Source organism: Vigna radiata, chromosome 4 (genome assembly GCF_000741045.1).
Source record: "Vigna radiata var. radiata cultivar VC1973A chromosome 4, Vradiata_ver6, whole genome shotgun sequence".
Classification (NCBI taxonomy): domain Eukaryota; kingdom Viridiplantae; phylum Streptophyta; class Magnoliopsida; order Fabales; family Fabaceae; genus Vigna; species Vigna radiata.
Window position 1 is genome coordinate 17315397 of NC_028354.1, and position 19196 is coordinate 17334592.

General features: G+C 35.6%; 2 protein-coding genes across 2 annotated transcripts; both read left to right on the forward strand.

Annotated features, from left to right (window-relative positions):
• Positions 1-2762: 2762 nt before the first annotated feature.
• On the forward strand, positions 2763-5863 carry LOC106758455 (amino acid transporter AVT1I-like). Its single transcript, XM_014641379.1, has 3 exons — positions 2763-2823; positions 4650-5257; positions 5348-5863. Exons 1-3 carry the CDS (start codon positions 2763-2765, stop codon positions 5861-5863), a joined length of 1185 nt encoding a protein of 394 aa, XP_014496865.1.
• A 10800-nt stretch (positions 5864-16663) lies between these two features.
• LOC106758456 (protein ALP1-like) lies at positions 16664-17648 on the forward strand. The gene is made up of 2 exons (XM_022779542.1): positions 16664-16785; positions 16871-17648. Exons 1-2 carry the CDS (start codon positions 16683-16685, stop codon positions 17320-17322), a joined length of 555 nt encoding a protein of 184 aa, XP_022635263.1. The 5' UTR covers positions 16664-16682; the 3' UTR covers positions 17323-17648.
• Positions 17649-19196: the final 1548 nt, after the last annotated feature.

Below are 19196 nucleotides of genomic sequence, written 5' to 3' on the forward strand. Positions count from 1 at the left end.
CAAGCAACAACCAACATATATAATCTTCATATGTACACCAGTTCTCTGATCTTTCCCTCCACGTTGATGTGCCCTACTAGCATCTGTACNACCCTATCTATCTAACCATATTGGGCTCTTTATCTTGGACAATCTCAAACTGCTATTTCATCTGTGGGTCATCCTTCTTTCAACAAACAATGATTTTCAACCTTCAATGGCCCAAACACCACCCCTCTCTTCTTCTTTCAACAATTTTTAAATCTATCACTAAACCATTCACAAAATAGTAATAATTTTTTTACTGTTTTGGAATNACTAATTAAGTTGGAGGACGAAGGAAAAAGCCAGCGAATGAATGATATATAAGAGAATTGAAAAGGAAAAGAAAAAAAAAAAGGGTTGGAAAGCGAAGTGTCACGCCAAGTTTCATAAAAGCCAGCTTTGCATCTTAAGAACCGAAAACTATTACCCTTTACGAGATAAGGTTTTCCTATAACCCTTTGGTTAATCCACGCTCTCTCTCTCTCCCTTCCAAATTAATACACACATCTAACAAAACAAACACATTTTTCTATCTTTTCTTTTCAAATGCCAACTCTTATCTTCTTAAATATTTTCTCAAATAACAAAACTATTTAGTTAACTTTTTCAAAATATTAAATATTAATTATCTAAGTGTTAAGGTGATATTATCTGAAGATTCTTATTTTAAATAACTTTTTATTCTTCAGAGTAACCACACACAATACTATAATATTACATCTCTTCGATTTGTTTTGAAGGGACTGAGAAGTATCTTTTTTGATACGGACAATACAACGGTATCATGGCAAGGGAACCGTACTATTGTTCCATTTAAGGCACTAGCTTACTTCCCTACTATTCACATGTCCTAACTAAATGATATAGCCCCTTGTGGTGGCACTATGATGTATGTTTTCTTATGAATTTTGGGATGTCCTCCCTCTAAGGACCACATCCGTAGTATCACTCCTTAGGACTTACTTTCCTTTAATGTGAGTGGCTTACTTATATCAATAAATCATCTGTGGAACTTATTTCTAGCTTAATATCTTGTCTTGGCCAGCTAACTATCACATACTTATAATTTTGGAACCAATGGGGCTTCGGTAATGCATTGAATCATTGAATAGATAATTGGGTTACTTCACTGTTATTACAAAGAGCAATCTTTTTTCCCTGTCAGTGTAGTTTCTTCTTTACAAGGTCCCTATTTATACTCTTCCTATACTCACTTTCGCAACTCATTCACTTTCCCAACTCACTCGCTCTTGTTTGAAAATGTATCATCCTGTTGCATACAGGACTCGAAGCAAGAAAGTCGGTGGTAAGTTGACGATGGGTCGGAAAAGAAGAAAGGTGGATGAAGATGATGATGAAGTGATTTGCTTGGGAGATATGAAGAAAGGTTTCCTGTATTTAGGAGAGACTAAGGATAATCGTTCTGTAGGAGCTATGAGAGATGATAAAGGTGAAAGCTTTGATGATCATGAATACGGTACTAAACCTGAAAAGCCAATTATTTTGTTGTCCGATTCATGTAGGAGTGGAGGTAGTAGTTTTGATGATGGATATGATTCGTTGTGGTCTTCAACGGAGAGTGAAGATGTTGAGACTAATGACGATGATATTATGGCCCGATTATGAGAGTTATGGGGGATATTTAAGGATAGTTAGGTTAGAGCTCAAAGTCATATAATGGATAGTTGCATGAAAGGGAAAAAAAAACCCACCTCTACACATACCGTGCACGTTTGAAAAGAGAGGGAAGGATCTGTGAGGGTTGGCTTGGCTCTTCGTCCGTGTTAAAGAACGTGAGGAAGGGACCTTTTACTTCCTCTTACTAGACATCTTTGTAGTCTAAAACGCTTTCAAGAATTCCAGGGAAACTAACTTTTATGGTGATTGTATTTGTCATGAGTGTTATTGTCGTGAATGGAGGTTGCTTGTGTTTTACCATGTCGTATGAATTGTTGAAGAGGGAACCATTAGAGTTGTTTTGGTTATGAGAAATCTTAGATACACGTGGGGTATATAAAATTAATTGGAGATGATACATGGGAAAGAGAGTTATAACCGTGACATAGTTTTATAAACTCGTGACATCTAAAAAATCTGGAATGTTACAAGTAGCACACAATATATGTTAAAACATTTATTAATGTATCATTTTAGTTTTTCAAATATAATTTCTTAATTTCTTTTTATTAATAGAAATTAAATACATATAACAAAATTTCAAAAAGAACACAATAACATATTATTTTAACAGTTCGTTAACTAAACTGAAACAGTTAACCCTAAATTTAAGTATGAAAAATAAAGAGCAGTATGAGTGGTATAATATATTAGTTTGTTTTTTTTTTTCATTATAGTTATCAACTCTGCTTATGTTTTGTAAATGGTAGTTTTTTTTTTTTCTTTTGTATTATTTATCACAAGTTTCGTATTATTCCTCATTTTTTATAACAGTCTTCATATGATCCCTCATATTAGGTTCTTGGTACGATCCTTCATATTAGGATCGTTTTCTTCGTATGATCCCTCATATTAGGATTGGGTTCTTTCGTAAGATTCCTCGTATTAGATTGAATTACGTGGTGGAGTTTTTTGATCCCTCATATTAGGTTCATATTAGGTTGGGTTACGTGGTGGAGTTTCTTGACTCTATGAATATAAATATGCATGGTGGGTGATTCTTCTACAGCTCAATATTTCAGTATTCTACAATTCATTTTATTACCTAGTGTAAGTCTTCAATGGACTCCCCAAATGTTTCTTTCCTCAGCACTTGTCTGAATGGACTGAATGTTTTATCAAGTAAATATTTTCTGTTATTGTTCCTCGATAAACAGTGGATTTTGGTATGTTTTATGATCAGGTGGAACCTTAAATTATTTGGAGAGAGAAACCTAGGTTTCTTTTCTTTTATTTACTTTTTCCTTTAAAAGGAAAAGGATTGCCTTAGGTTGGCTTTTTATTTTTATCTTTTTAGTTAAAAAAAAATAAAAATAAAAATAAAAATATTCAACCAAGTTAAATTCGTTTTTCCCAATTTTTTTTCTGGTTCTCTTCCTCTTTTTCGTTTCGATCCTCCGTATTGTGCAAAGAAGATGGCCTCAAGTTGGTCTCATGGTGGCGAAAACGGCAGCGAGAGCGCTCAGGCGGTGTTCTCGTCTTTCTTGGTGGCTCGCAATGACGCTTGGGTCGTTCTTCTTCTCCTCTTCTTTCCGTTCTGACTCGTGATTTGCAGAGGAGAGACTTCTTTCTTTGGTTGAGGGTTGTTTCGCAGGAGGGAGGCGAACTCCGGCAGCAGCGCTGCGCTGGCGGGCCGATGGCGCTACGATGGCACGTCGAGGGCGCAGCGAGGGTGCGGCCTCTTCTCTGGTTCGGTTCGTCCGCTAAAAGGAGAAGCTTTGTTCTTCGTTTCGTTCTCTGATTTGGGGTTGGGGTTTTGCAGGAATTTCTCTTCTTATTCCCAAATTCTTTCTCGGTTCAATTTTGGTGGTTCCTGTTTCTGGGGTTTTTGTCGCTTCTTTACAGATAAATGATCGTGAATTTGGAGTGTGTATTGGAATTATTTTATTCTCTGTTCATATCTGTGCATTTATGTTCATATATTTTTATACTTATATTCCTTTTCTATATTGCTCTAAATAATTATATATATCAATTGTACTCTCTCCTTATTATTCAATAAGAAATACAATATTTCATTCTTTCTTCTTTTCTAACAGTGTGGTTTGAAGATTGTTGTTCTAATCTTAAGGTCTGAGATTAGGGCTTCAATTTGATTTTTCCTGGAGGTTCTGTTCTTCACGAATCTCGTTTCTTGTTGGAGTTGAAACCGGCTTGGCCATGGTAGTTTTCGCTTGTTGGTGGTTGTCTGAGTTGCAGCAGGGAGCTGCGGGCAGTCAGGGGATTGCAGTGACCTCCCACGTGGAATTCCTTTTGGGCCATGGGTGAATCCTGGGTTGAATTTGAATATATTGGAATGTAGGCCTGTTGATTGTAGTTGGTTCAGTTTAAAACCTAATTGGTCTGTTAGTTCAAAGTTTGGAAGTTTGGATTATTTGGAACTTAGGTCTGTTTTTAAAATTAAATTAATGTAATGGGAAATAAATTAATCAATTGATATTAATTAATGAAAATAAACTGGAAAGGAAAAGAGAAAAAAAGATTAATTTATAATAATTATAATCATGGAACAAAGTTATTACTATTTATTTAGTAATTAATTGAAAATCAAATTAATTTACTCGAAAGAGAAATTAATTTAGAATAAGAAAGAAATTAATTGCTTTTAAAAATTAAATATTTTAAAATTAAAATTAAATATTTTGAAATTAGAAATTAATTTACTTTCAGAAAAGAAAGGAAAATATTGAGATTTTAATGATTAATTATTTTTAGATTGAATTTTGATTCTTAAAATATTATAGAAATTTATATTAGGATTACATAAGATTATATGCTAATGTACATTGATGTATAAATGGTGAAATGAGAGATGTGTGGATTATGTTTAGTTAGTTATAAAACTAATAAGAGAACCATTTCTTCTTGTTCCATAAATACTGTATCCTTCTTTCGTATGCCTTAATATAAGGCTAATGTTTTATTTCCGATTTTGGTTTAATTTTCAGGTGTTGGTATACTCTCAGTTCCTTATGCTCTTGCAATAGGAGGTTGGTTAAGTTTGATTCTTCTATTTTTAATTGCCACTGCTACATTTTACACTGGCCTTTTAATTAAAAGATGTATGGATAACAATTCAAACATTCGAACCTATCCAGATATAGGAGAATTTGCATTTGGAAAAACAGGAAGATTAATAGTGTCAATAATAATGTACACAGAACTATATTTGGTTCCAATAGGATTTTTGATTCTAGAAGGTGATAATTTGAGCAACATGTTTCCTATTGGAAAGGTTCACATAGCAGGCTTAGGAATTGGTGGGAAACAATTATTTGTGATTATTGTTGCTCTTATCATTTTGCCCACAGTTTGGTTGGACAACCTGAGTCTACTCTCATATGTATCTACAACTGGAGTTTTTGCTTCTCTTCTAATAATCCTTTCAATAACATGGACTGGAACATTTGATGGAGTTGGTTTTCATCATAAAGGAACTCTTGTCCATTGGAATGGTCTCCCCACAACTGTTAGCTTGTATGTCTTCTGTTATGGTGCACATACTGTCTTTCCCATGTTGTACAATTCGATGAGAAACAAACATCACTTCTCAAAAGTAAGCACTCATTTTTTAATATTATTGTCCTATACACTTTCTTGTTTTTTTCTATCTAATTAATGAATTTTACTTTTCTGAACATTACAGGTCCTACTGGTATGTTTTCTCGTAGCCACTGTGGGTTATGCATCCATGGCAATAGTGGGTTATTTAATGTTTGGTGAGGAGGTTAAGTCTGAAGTAACATTAAACCTGCCTCTAAACAAAGTTAGCTCAAAAGTAGCAATATACACCGCCTTGATGAATCCCATATCCAAGTTTGCTTTGATGCTAACCCCTATTACGAATGCTTTGAAAGACTTGCTTCCAACAACCTACAAGAATAGGGTGACGAGCATCTTACTAAGCACAGTGTTGGTATTGAGCATCACTATTATTGCCCTTGCTGTCCCTTTCTTTGGATCTCTGATTTCACTGGTTGGAGCCTTTCTAAATGTCACAGCTTCTATTCTGCTTCCGTGCTTGTGCTACTTGAAGATTTCAGACACTTACAAGAAATTTAGGTGTGAAACAGTAGTTATAGTGATAATGATAATGATAGCTATTGTAATGGCAATTTCAGGAACCTACATTTCTCTCATGGAAATAGCACACAATCTATAAATGACAATGTAATGATCCATGCTGTTTACTGAATATATGTTAGTGCGTTTGAAAGTCCAATCATGCATGTCTGTTGAAAAATATCTAGTCAAATCTCTATTTGTTTCAGAATGTTTAGTCATACACACAGGATAAACGATAATTAAAAATAAATAAAAAATGGAGCATAAAGCCAGAAATTATTACTTCAAAATCATAAAAAGATTATATCAGAATTAGGACAGACTATAATTACTGAAATATTGATTATTTATACTATTTTACATTATAAAAATTGAATTACTTTTTATAAAAACTGAATTATATTTATTTGTAATTCAATTTAAAAAAACTGAATTTCTTTTATTAATAATTTAGTTAACTACTTTAAAAGGGTTAAAGGGTGGTTCATCTTATCCTTTTGGAAGTTCCATTGGCATGGATTAGAATGCAAGTATATGATCATGTGCAATGTCCCACGCTCTTACAAGGTCATTAAGGAGCACCCCATATTCTTTATCCATGGCTACCCCACAACTCCATTTCCGTCTAGGCATTTTCTAGTTCTTATAACCATATACCTAACCATGTGAACTTTGCTAACGTTAACCAAACCAACACCAACATTCTAATTTCTCTTGGTAATTAATGCCTTACACTCCAACGTTAGGTTTTGGGCCCTCCCACAATCATCCAAATTACTGGTTTTTGCGTGTAAGTTGTCTATTCAAAGAGGTAAATAAATTGGGTTGTAACATACCCTTATTATGGTCTCTGACATTTCTACCTAATTGTCACTTTCAACTGCACAAGTCTCAGAAAGTTGGAGTAAAAACCAGCTCAATATGAAAGTTGTGCTTTGGAGATCACAGCTATTTGTGACAAACAATTGCATTAACAACTCCCTCTCTGGGCCTACATGCCTCTTTCTCCCAAACACCAATGCCCCAGTATCAAATCATAGTTAAAGAAAGTATACAAATTAATCAATTTTAGGAAATTACCATAATTCCTAATGTTATGTCACTTCACAACTGGCAATTTTGTTCTTCTGCTTGCAATCAATAATACAATAGATGCTTATTAAAACATCCTACACTTATGGTTAGGGATACTGAATAAAGAGAGAATATTTTATGTTAGTGTGACGTAAGCCGACTAAAGACAGAAGAGCTAAAGTTTAATCATGGAATGGCGTGTAGACAAGCGCTGAATCGATGCATAGAAACTCACAAATCACATAATAGCAATAGTAACAGTACTGATATTAAATTTATGACGATCAAAACAGGATATCAGGTGAGAGTAGCACACATTATATGTTAAAACATTTATTAATGCATCATTTTAGTTTTTCAAATGTAATTTCTTAATTTCTTTTTATGAGTAGAAATTAAATACATATAACAAAATTTCAAAAACAACACAATAACACACTATTTACTAAACTAAAACAGTTATAAGTTTAATTTTTAAAAACTGAATTATATTGAAATTTTAGTAAAATGGATTAGTATAATATAGTACAGTTAACTATAAAATATTAGTTATTTTTTTCCATGTGACATCCCAAAATATCATATTCACATATAATATAATAGGATTCAGCTATTACAATATGTGAAAGCAGTTAAGAGATAAAGATGACAGTATTTAAATATTTATACATTCATCCAAATTTAGTGGAAATTAAAACGAAATAAAAACTTGAGTACAGGTTCCCCAGAGTTCCCCAAAATACATGATAAAATAAGGATCCAAGGATGCCTAGAGAGTGTTTCCAAAAATAACAAGCTATTGAAATAAGAACTAATAAACGTCCTAAGTACTAGGGGCTGGATCTTCCTCAATCTCCAACGCTTGCTCCAAGGGTACCTCATCACCTACTGCTTACATCCAAAGGATTGGATGATCATCGCAAAGGGGAAGGCAAACACATACAAACATACAATGCAAGGGTGAGCTGGGTATATAAAAAAAAAGCATGTTATCAATCAAGTATTTCAAGCAAGTAAGGACCATAACACCATACAGACTATGACCAAATGTATTTTGTTGATACCAAGGACCGACCACGTGATTTGACCATCCAGACTAGTATGAAATGTCGAGTTCCAGGGGTTTGTGCACCCGGGTGGTGTAGTAACTGGAAAACCATCAACTGCCACCCGAGGTTAGTCCGTTATAACTCACCCAAGAACCTATGGGCTAGGACCTCCTGCTATTCTCACCACATGAATCATCACTCTCTACTTGAGCATGGATGATCATTAGAATGTCAGGATAAACCCCATCCTGAACTCCGGCCATTCATACGGTCAATCACAACAACTACATGGCACCATCATGTAACCTCCCTTGAGGATCATGGAATTACGTCCATTAATCATACTTTATACATACATGCTTTCAAACTATATTTCCCAACATTTAATCAATTCATAATCCCCTCTTGTTTCATCAAACATAGAATTTTATAGTCATCTAAGTGTATTCATGCTATATTAACTCATACCAAACCCATATATCATCACACAACATCAACCATGTCATAAAACAACTCATACATTACATACTTTCACAAAACCATCACTTATTAACACAAATTTCTTTATGACTTTTAATTATCAATACTTAAGTAATTCAAACAGCCATGAGACCCTCACCAATGGATCTGGAAGGGTCAAAAACCCCTAGAACGACCTAGAGAACGTCCAAAACGGACCTCCGGAACTCTCGAAACGTCAAAAACAAAAATGACAGCAGAAACAGTGTGCTGAATGGCGCCCAGCGCCATTCAGGTGGCGCCCAGCGCCAGGAAACAGAACCAAATGGCGCCCAGCGTGGATTCTGCAGGTTTTATGCAGAGTTTGCACAACTCACACCCCTAAGTTCCGTTTTAGACCTTTTTATGAATTTCTAATCATTATAACTCGAAATTTAGGTGTATTGAAACTTGTCTAAAGGTGTATAAACATTCCTAACCTCAATTCCTAACAACTATGCATAGATTTACACTCAAAAACCTCAATTCTCTTAACTTATCTATCCAAATCTAATTCTACTAGTTAGATACTGTTTTTACCACTTTTAAGGCTTCTAATAAGTCACAATTGACTCAATCAAATTGTCCCCACTGCCCACTTACACCCTAGATCTCAATTACTCAAAAACACCCTCTCACTTCCTCTAAACTCACTTAAAACACTAGTTTTTCCTCAACTTAAGGGCTCAATTCTAAATTTATCACTTAAGGACTGTTTTTGTTCATTTTGACACTTCTAACAAGTCATATTTGACTTATCTATGTGGTCTAAACTGGTCAATACTCTTTATGACTCCAACTTCCAAATTTGACTACCTTAGTTCCCTTAATTTGATCTAGTAACTTCCTAACATAGAATTATAACTTCCATAATCAGACTTTGTTATTTATGATCTATATTTTCTGTTTTGAGCTGCTACTGTATTCTTGTTAATGTGGTGATAGTTCACTAAGAAAATGTGAAATATATTTTTTTCTGATTTTTTCTATATACTAAAAAAATTAATAATGTGAATGTGACTGAAGTGTGTCAGGCCTAACCATACTTTTCCATTTTTTTTTTATACAATTCTTGACAACATTTGCTGTTATGGGTAGATAAAGATAAATTTTACAGTAAAGCCTGATTATAAAATAAGTTTACTTTTTTTGATGATGATAATTGTCATCATTAATATGAATACAGGTGAAACTTATATAAACTGCAGAGTGGTTGTGTTTTCATAGAAATTTCGGCATTAAATAATATATATTAGGAAATTGAAAGAAATTGGGTGCAAGCTTTTATTTTGTTTCTTCTTTGCTTAATGATGCAGTTTCAGGTTCATTTAAAGTTATGTTAAGTGTTGCAAATGATGAAATTTGGAGGAAGGCTTGGTGTTCAATACTTGGATGTTGGTTCTTGGTCAACTATTGCAGTAGCTTTAATTCTTGCATTTTTCAGCTAGATTGAGGTTGAAGTGAATTCATCATATTGATTAGAAGTTGTTGGACCTACTTTAGGTATTAAAAATTGGCAGATTTTGGAGTCTGGTGCAGCAACTTGTTTCTAGAAGGAAGCTGGACGTTGAACCAATTTTTGGCTTGCAGGTTTTTGGTGCAGTTTTAGCACTGTTGGAGCAACCAAAGGTCTTAAATGGAACTCGAAAAGTGCTTCATGATGCCGCTTGAACTTGGATAGTCTTTATTATTAGTTCTCATTTACATTTGCTCTTCCATTGTCAACTGTTTTCTTATGTAGAAGTAGAATTTAAATGTTTTTTCTCTGTACTGAAGTGTAAGAACTTGTAGTGTTGTAGTGTTGTGACAGCAAGTATATTATGTAAAAGACTACAAACATATTATGCAATATTACTTGATTATATCTCCTTTTCAATTGTCCTTCTCTAATAGAAATATTAGTAGTTAGTTTAACTTATGTCATGAAAAATTTATAATCTAAATTAGTGGAATGAAACTAAAGCCTTTCTACAGTAGAAATAGTGGAATTACTGAAGGCTTTTGTCCTTCGGTAAACCGAAGGCTTTTGACTTTTGGTAATTACCGAAGGCTTTTGGTCGTCGGTAATTACCGAAGGGCAAAAGCTGTCGGTAAACGTTAGCGACAAAGATTTTACCGACGACCTTTTGACCGTCGCTGAGTCGTCGGTAATGGGTCTTTACCGACGCTTCTGGCGCTTTCCGAGGGATTTTGACCTTCAGTAATACCTTTCATTACTGAAGTGATCTCTCTCGTCAACAACTATATCAGATTTCGTAAGTCAAAAAAAATTTCGTACAATCCTTCCTTTAGGGTCCTTTACTTCTCAATGATGAGGAGAAAGCCATTTCCTCTTGTCCTTCTGCCATAGATACTGTATCCTTCTTTCTTACATGCCTTAATGGACTCAATACAATAGGAGGTTAACACATTCAAAATATATAATCTGTTTCTTTTATAGTTGCCTCAACCTAGATGTTTATATGTAAAAACATAATGTAATATAAGGCTAATGTTTTGTTTCCGATTTCCAGGTGTTGGCATACTCTCAGCTCCTTATGCTCTTGCAATAGGAGGCTGGTTAAGCTTGGTTCTTCTGTTTTCCACTGCCGCTGCTGCATTTTACATTAGCCTTCTGATTAAAAGATACATGGATAAAGACTCAAACATTCGAACCTACCTAATATAGGGAAACTTACATTTGGAAAGACAGAAAAACTGATAGTGTCAATAATCATGTACACAAAACTATATCTGGTTCCAATAGGATTCTTGATTCTAGAAGGTGATAACTTGAGTAACATATTCTCCTTTATGATGAAAACCAACTCCGTCAAATGTTGCATTCCATGTTATTGAAAGATGATGAGAACAGAAGCAAAGACTCCACTTGCAGATAGATAAGAGAGTAGACTCAAGTATTCCAACCAAACTGTGGATAAGATGATAAAGGCAACCATAATAAAAAAATAATTGCTTCCCACCAATTGCTAAGCCTGCTATGTGAACCTTTCCAATGGGGAATATGTTGCTCAAGTTATCACCTTCTAGAATCAAGAATCCTATTAGAACCAGATATAGTTCTGTGTACATGATTATTGACACTATTAGTCTTCCCGTCTTTCCAAATGCAAGTTCTCCTATATCAGGGTAGGTTCGAATGTTTGAGTTGTTATCCATGCATCTTTTAATTAGAAGGCCCATGTAAAATGCAGCAGTGAGAATTAAAAACAGAAGAACCAAGCTTAACCAGCCTCCTGTTGCTTCCAATGAAGTACAAGAATAGGGTAACGAACATTTTTATTGATCACAGTGTTGGTATTGAGCACCACCATTTTATTATTGCACAGTGTTGGTATTGAGCACCGGCAATGGAAAACCATTCATTCTACTCCTCTTGGAAATAAGGGTGAACAAAAGCATAGATAAATTCAATTTGGTGGTAGTGCTCAACACAGGTGAACTTTTGCCTTTTATTGTTTCGAAAGAAAGAACAGTATACTTTTTTATGTTTGAGACACGTTTTTGTTATTATTATCACTTTTTTATTTATCTATCAGTTTGACTAGTGGATTTTATCACTTTGCCACTGGTTTGGAGTTTTTTGCCCTAGTTGTGCGAAATGATTTTAGATTCAACAGTCTACTATTAAACCAATTTGTACAAATTTTGCCTGTACTTCTGTAGCCAAGCCCATCATGGTTTTAGTTATGGTCCCATCAAGTGATGTATATTTTAGAAGAATCATTCATTATTCATTGAATAAAATTAATCACAGTTAGCTATTCTATATTTCAAGTTTCTTACATCCATGAAATACTACAGATTGTTTAAACAACACTATGCTAGGCTTCGTCCTGTCCTTGATGAGTAATCCTTGTTAAAATACTGAACACTTTGGAAAGGTCTGTCTGTCTGTGCTACCCGTCACACTGAACACTGAACAATTCAAAATATGGGAACTTCTCAATTTGTGCATGGCCTCCTTTTTCCTGGTCTGGGATCTTCCCCGAAACAAAAATTGATATCAGCTCAGAACAAGATAGTAATTTAATCCGATATTTTATATAGCATGCAAGTCCTACTAACATGGAATTCAAGTGACGCTTGCTCTTTCTACCTTTTTCTTGGTTTTAAGCTGTTACAGCTTTTTTTGTTGAAGCTTGAATTTGGTGAACAGGTAGTTTTGGCAAAATAGAGAGTTGATGAATATACTTACTTTGAGTTGATACAACAGATTGGCACCCAACACAGCGTAAGTATTTTCCATATGAATTGGGTTCATTCAAATTGTAAAATTTTCCAGTAAACAAGGAATAGTTACTCCATTGTAATAATCAAGATCTTTTTGTAAAAATTTTTAAACCCATTCTAAAAGGTGGCATTTTATAGTTCATTGATAGTGTAACAAAATTATTTGAAAATAAAAAACCAAAATTAAATTACTTGATAAAATAAATTTAAAAACTAAAATTTAAAAAAAAAATGGATGTGTATATTCGTTTGGCCCTGAAACGGATGTCGATATCCGTCGACGGATATCCACATCCGTTAGGGCCAAACGGATGTGCGACATCCGTTTATACCTGGACGTCTTCTTCCTCATACGTACACAGACAACCTCGCACAGACCCACAGCAACGGAAACACATAGAGAAATGCAGAATCTTAAACAATATATTATATACATTTACAAAACAAGGTTCGAAGAACCTACCTTCTCGTAAACCAAGAGTCAAAAACGAACACACTGCTACATCGCTGCACACACCTGTCACGCCGTCACACACACCAAAGGCTGGAAAGCACCACGAACACTACAAAAATAATATATTTTAATAGGGGTTAGTGTTTGGCGGTTTTCAAAACCTCCAATAATTTCTGCGGTTAAAACCATCCCAAACTTTTTCTTTTAAATAATTTTCTACTAACCCTAGTTTCCTCTCCTTGCTTCTTCATTTTCTCCTAACCCATTCCCGCTTCTCAACCTCTGTGGTCCCATTTTCCCTCAATCATATCCTTTTCCTGCTTCGTTTGTTCATCTTCAAAGACGGTGTAGGGCTCTTGGGGCTTGATCGCAATCGAGACTTGGAAACAAATCTGTCAAGAAGAGAAACAAGGATGCCCCGTCGCGGAGAAGCTGATAGAGTCATACCTAATCCACTGCATGATGGCCTCCGTCCGTGGGTGTGGTGGCAGCGGTGTTTTCTTTGCGACAACGGTGCTTCAGCGTCTTCATTCTTCGTTGGCATCTATGAAAGATCTGGAATGAAGGCTCCTCTGATTGCTGATGACATCTATGAAATTATCATCAAGGTAATTATACTTTTGTTGCCATGAATTTGAAAATTTTCTGTCTGAATTTTTTATTTGTTTAACTGTTTATGTATAATGGATCTGCTGTTGTAGTTGGATCAAGTTTCAAAATTATGAGTTGTAGGCCATTGAGTGTTTTAGTATAATCACTTACGCTGTGTTCTTTTCAGTAGAAGTTACTGTATAAGCGGATTAGAGAAGATGAATTTGCGAGATGACTCGTGTTCTCTTGCAGTTGTTTGCGCTGATTTGGGATGAAACATTTCAGCTGATTTGCCAAAATACACTGTGCATCCGATCCCGCAAATATGAGAAGATTTGCGCTGATTGTTACGGCAAAGACGTTTCTACCCCTGTACGAAAATAACATTTGCAACAGCAAGCCATGCACTGTGCCTTGATAAGACCGAACCCATGCACTGTGCTTTCACGAGTTTGCACTGCCTAGCATGTGATGCCCCTGCTGCTCGGCGTGATGCACTTTGTTTCACACAAAGCTTTTGTAGAGCACTGCCTCTGCCTAGATTCCCTGCGTGACAAAACAATTCGAGGAGAGAATCTGGCTGATGTTTGAATTTTAAACCCCAACTCCATTAATAAGACTCTGCTTGGTAGATAAGGTTGGTGTGTATTAAATCGTGCTGTGTTTACATAGAGAGGAACTAACAACAGAAGATATTGACATTGAGGAGGTTTGGGTCTTGAGAGTGAGGGGCTGTGATAGAGCGCAGGTAATCTATGCTTCCATTGTTTATGTCTTTGTTGCAGGTTTGTTGCAGGTTGAAGCCATTTCCAACATGTGACCAACACATTTGGAGAGGAAGAATGTTGTTCATGATGATGAAGGAGTCCATGCAGCCAACCAAACGGCAAGGAGGGATTAAACAAGGGAAGATTTCATGCAGGAAGGAACACCCAGACGCCGTGTTGCAGCACTGTGTAAGTGTGAAAGGAGGGCTATCCGGATACATTCATGGCGTATCCGGATCCAGGGTGCTGTTCAAAATCCAATAACGGTGTATCCGGATACAAGTAGGGCGTATCCGGATCCACTGGAACAACTTCCATGCACCTCACGATCCTCGTGACGTTGTCGGCGTTAACGGCAGTTGGCGTTTCCGGTGCCGTCTTCTCCACCAAGTTCGTCTCTCTAGTTGGAGGTGGTCGAAGGACTTCGAAGGTTGGCGTTCGGAGTGGTGTTCGGAGTGGCGACGGTGGCTTTGGTGTCCACGAGAAGGGCAGTGGGTTGGGTCCTTGATGCAGCCCTTGCAGCAGCAGCAACACAGAAGGGAGTTTAACCATTTCGTTATATAATGCAGCAGCCTAACCATTTGTATGCCTTGCAGGTTTTTTTCTAAGCAAAAGGTGCTTTTGAGAGGCTACGGAGGTCAAGTATTTACCATCGTTGTGGTGGTTTGTGGACGTCTTTGTGGTGGTTTGTGGACGTCTTTGCTGAGATTTATACTGTGGAAAGGAGTCCCTCCAACTACAACTTCGTAAAGTAAGTTGTGAAGTTAGATACTATACTTTGTAAGAATTTATGGTTAACCATTGTATGATATAACATATTCATGTGTTTATTTTTTTAACAGCTTGCTTTTGGAATTGTGACTTCGTTAAAATCTTCGTTGAAAGCATGTATTCAGCATTGCTTCAAATCTTGGTTGAAAGTATCATCACTGTCTTCAAGAGGTACATATGAGATTGCTATGTTTAAATAATATGAATGAAAGTCTGCTTTTTTTGTACTGGACATGTATTTTGTATAGTTATTATATGAATGCATAAATATATTTAATGAATAGATTATTATATGAATATATGAATTTAGTAATACGGTTTATTTGAGTTTTGTTTTTGAAGTTGTTAAATTGTATATATTTGGTTATTAAATATATTAGAAGAAGAATTACATTTATGAACACATATTATGTTTTTTGTATTTTTATAACTAATTATATTAATATATAATGTATTATGTTTATTTAATGTAATGATGTATTATGTGAAAATTAATATATAATATTTATTTAATGTATTATGTGAAATTTAATGTGTAATATTTATTTAATGTAACAATGTGTAATAATTATTTATAATATTAAGATATGATGTATGAATGTATGACCATCTGTTTGTTTGATTAATATATGAATGTATGATTTTAATTATAGTATTTATATTTGGTTAAGTAAAAATAGATGGAAGAAGAATTAGATTTATCATATTTGGATCGTGAAGATATAGATGATGATGTGCTTGGCGTAGACTTCAATATTATCTCAATTATACAAAGGCACTTAGAAATAACGACTGCTATGGCTTCAGTAACAATGTTATGCATTGTTGCACACGCATTGACTATATTGGAAATGTACTGGAGTGATTCTAGTAGTGTAAGTATTTCCCTACCAGAAAGAGATCGTCGTAGGGAGAAATTAATGTCATATCTTGTGCACACTAATCGGTGCCACGACATTATTAGGATGGGTCCAGAGGCATTTATTAATCTTTGTGAAAGACTAAGATCAACTGGGTTAGTTAAGGACAGCATTCGGTCGACAGTCGCGCAACAAGTGGCTCAATTTCTTCATATAATTGGCCATAATGTTAAGAATCGAAGTGTCGGTTTTTTCTTCCATCGATCGGGTTCGATGGTTAGCAGACACTTTCACAATGTGTTGGCTGCAGTTATAACTTTGGAATCTGAATTTCTCATCCAACCCTCAGGAAATCAGGTTCAACCATATGTCTTGAACAACAATCGATTTTACCCGTACTTTAAGGTACCGATTCAAAAACAGTTGTATAGTTTGTGTGATTAAGTTTTGATAACAAATGTAGACTCTTATCATGTATTCATATTTTTATGTTTAGGATTGTTTAGGGGCCATAGANGGTACTCATGTTCGTGTGAAGGTTCCAAGATCTGATGCTCCGAGATTTCGAGGAAGAAAAGATTGGCCNACTCAAAATGTGTTCGCTGCGTGTGATTTTGACATGAAATTCACATATGTCCTTGCTGGGTGGGAAGGCACTGCATCGGATTCAAGAATTTTAAAAAATGCTCTTGATCGAGATGATCCGTTAGTTATCCCCCAAGGTCAGTGACCACATTACGATNTTNNNGNNTAAATAGCGATATATGTGANTANTGACTAATTAGATGTACATGTCCNAAAATGTAGGAAAATACTACCTCGGTGATGCTGGATTTATGTTGAAAAGCACAGTTTTGACTCCATATAGAGGCGTCAGATATCACCTTAAGGAATATACACGTAGAGGACCACAAAATGCACGCGAGTTGTTTAATCATCGACATTCATCGTTGAGAAATGTTATTGAAAGAACTTTTGGTGTGTTGAAAAAAAGATTCCCTATCATTGCAAGTGGCACTGAACCACACTATGAATTGGAGACGATGACAGAGATTATCTTAGCATGTTGTATCTTACACAACTTCCTTCGTAGCGTGGATCATGATGACTCATTACTTGCCGAAGTTGATAATGAGTTGACTGAAAGTGAAGAGCATAATGTGTCATCGTCTCAAGTTAGGGAAGAGGATCATAGGATGGGTAGTAGTATTAGGGATGCCATAGCAGATCATATGTGGCGAGATTATCAGAACTCTTAGTTATTGTATTTTATTTTGATTGTATGACTCTTTGTTGTTTATATTTATGAGAATGAAGATTTATTATGGATGTTTACTCTTCATTTCTAACTAATTTGTTTATCAAGTAGGTATAAAATGAATAGAGGTAAGGCACACGCCACTGAGTCCTCTGCTCCTACTAGAGAGTTCATAAAATGGACTGAGGATATGGACGCACGTCTCCTGCACTGTATGATTGAGGAATCAAGGATTGGTAATAGGGTTGATGGGAGTTGGACATCCCAAGCGTATANTAATATTGTTGATCATCTACATGAGTCTGGGTATGTCGCCATAACAAAAAATAATGTTAAAAACCGTCAGAAAGTCTTGAAAGATAAATGGCGTGAGGTTCATGACCTANTTTCTGGATTAAGCNGTTTTGCTTGGAACCCCATTACTATGCGATTTGATGCAGAGGACGAAGTCTGGATGGACCTCATTCAGGTATATTAAAATAAATACAAAGAATTTGGCAATATTCAATATCACATAATATGAACAATTATATTTGTCATGTTTGTTGTGCAGTCGAGGCCAACCGCGGCAAAGTGGAGAGTGAACAGTATCCGCCATTACGATTTAATGGTGGAGTTATGGGCTGCAGATCGAGCTACAGGTAGCGGTGTTCGGACCGCTNGTCAAATACGNCGAGGACGGGATACGCTTCGTGTTAATGTTGACCTCAATCAGAATATTGAGTACACTCCTGAGCAGCCAGACTGGATGGGGTATAGAGACCCTACTCCGCCATCACCTCCACCCTCAGTTGATGAATATAGTCCAGGTGGGACTCAATCTGTGCCTTCAGTCCCATCCGGTGGGACTTCATCCTCAAGAGGTTCGAAAAGGAAGGCAGCTATGGTGGATGTTGTTGAATCCCAATTTGAGAAGTTCACTACNAGCCTGGACGGTTTCACCAATGTCCTTAGTTCATCAAATGTTTATTTTGGTGTTATTTCTAATGCAGCAGTTGAACAGGTCACAACCATGAAAGAAAGAAATGAAATACTACGTCGGTCCACAAGCTACACTTACACAGAATCTGACATTTATAATGTGCTGACTGGTATGAACATATCTGATGAATCCCAATTGGACCAATGCTATGACTTCTTATGTGACAAGCCCAAATGTGTTAAGAAGTTGATGGGACTCCCACCTCACAAAAGGTGGAATAAATTATGTCAAATGTTCTACAGCGGTGATTCTTAGGCTGTATTATGTAACAACTTCTATTACATCTTTATTATGACATGTACTATTTGGATGTCAGTATGACTTGTTAATTCGGATGTATGAGTATTGGACATTATTGTTATGATTATTATGTAATGATTTCACTTTGCTTCTAAGTAATTTAAATATTCACTACTATGTTATCACTAACGTTTTTATTCTACAAAATATTGTTTTGTTCAAGAAATTCTTAAATGGCCTCTTCATCAACCAAAAGGCCTAGAAAAAGTCGCAAGGGAAAAGAGACTCAAAATCAGACAGAAGATGCAGCTAATATCAGACCATTTGATGAAGAACAATTAGATCAGCGTCGTTTTTTCACTCACAGCCATCAAATGGAAAACTATGCAGTTGATTTCTACACTAGGAATATTGTTCTTCCAAAGATAATGAATTTCGAATCATTTGNCGGTTCAGGATTAGTTTTCCAACATAATCTTCTATTTCAAGGGGTGGTGGAATTTCTTACATTGCAGGGACCCTTTTATCCAGACTTAATCAAAGTTTTTTACTCAAATCTGAAGATTTCTGGAAATGGATATTTGATGAGTGAGGTGAACAAAAGAAGAATTAGATTGAAACCAGCTGATTGGTTGAATGTTGCTAATATGAAA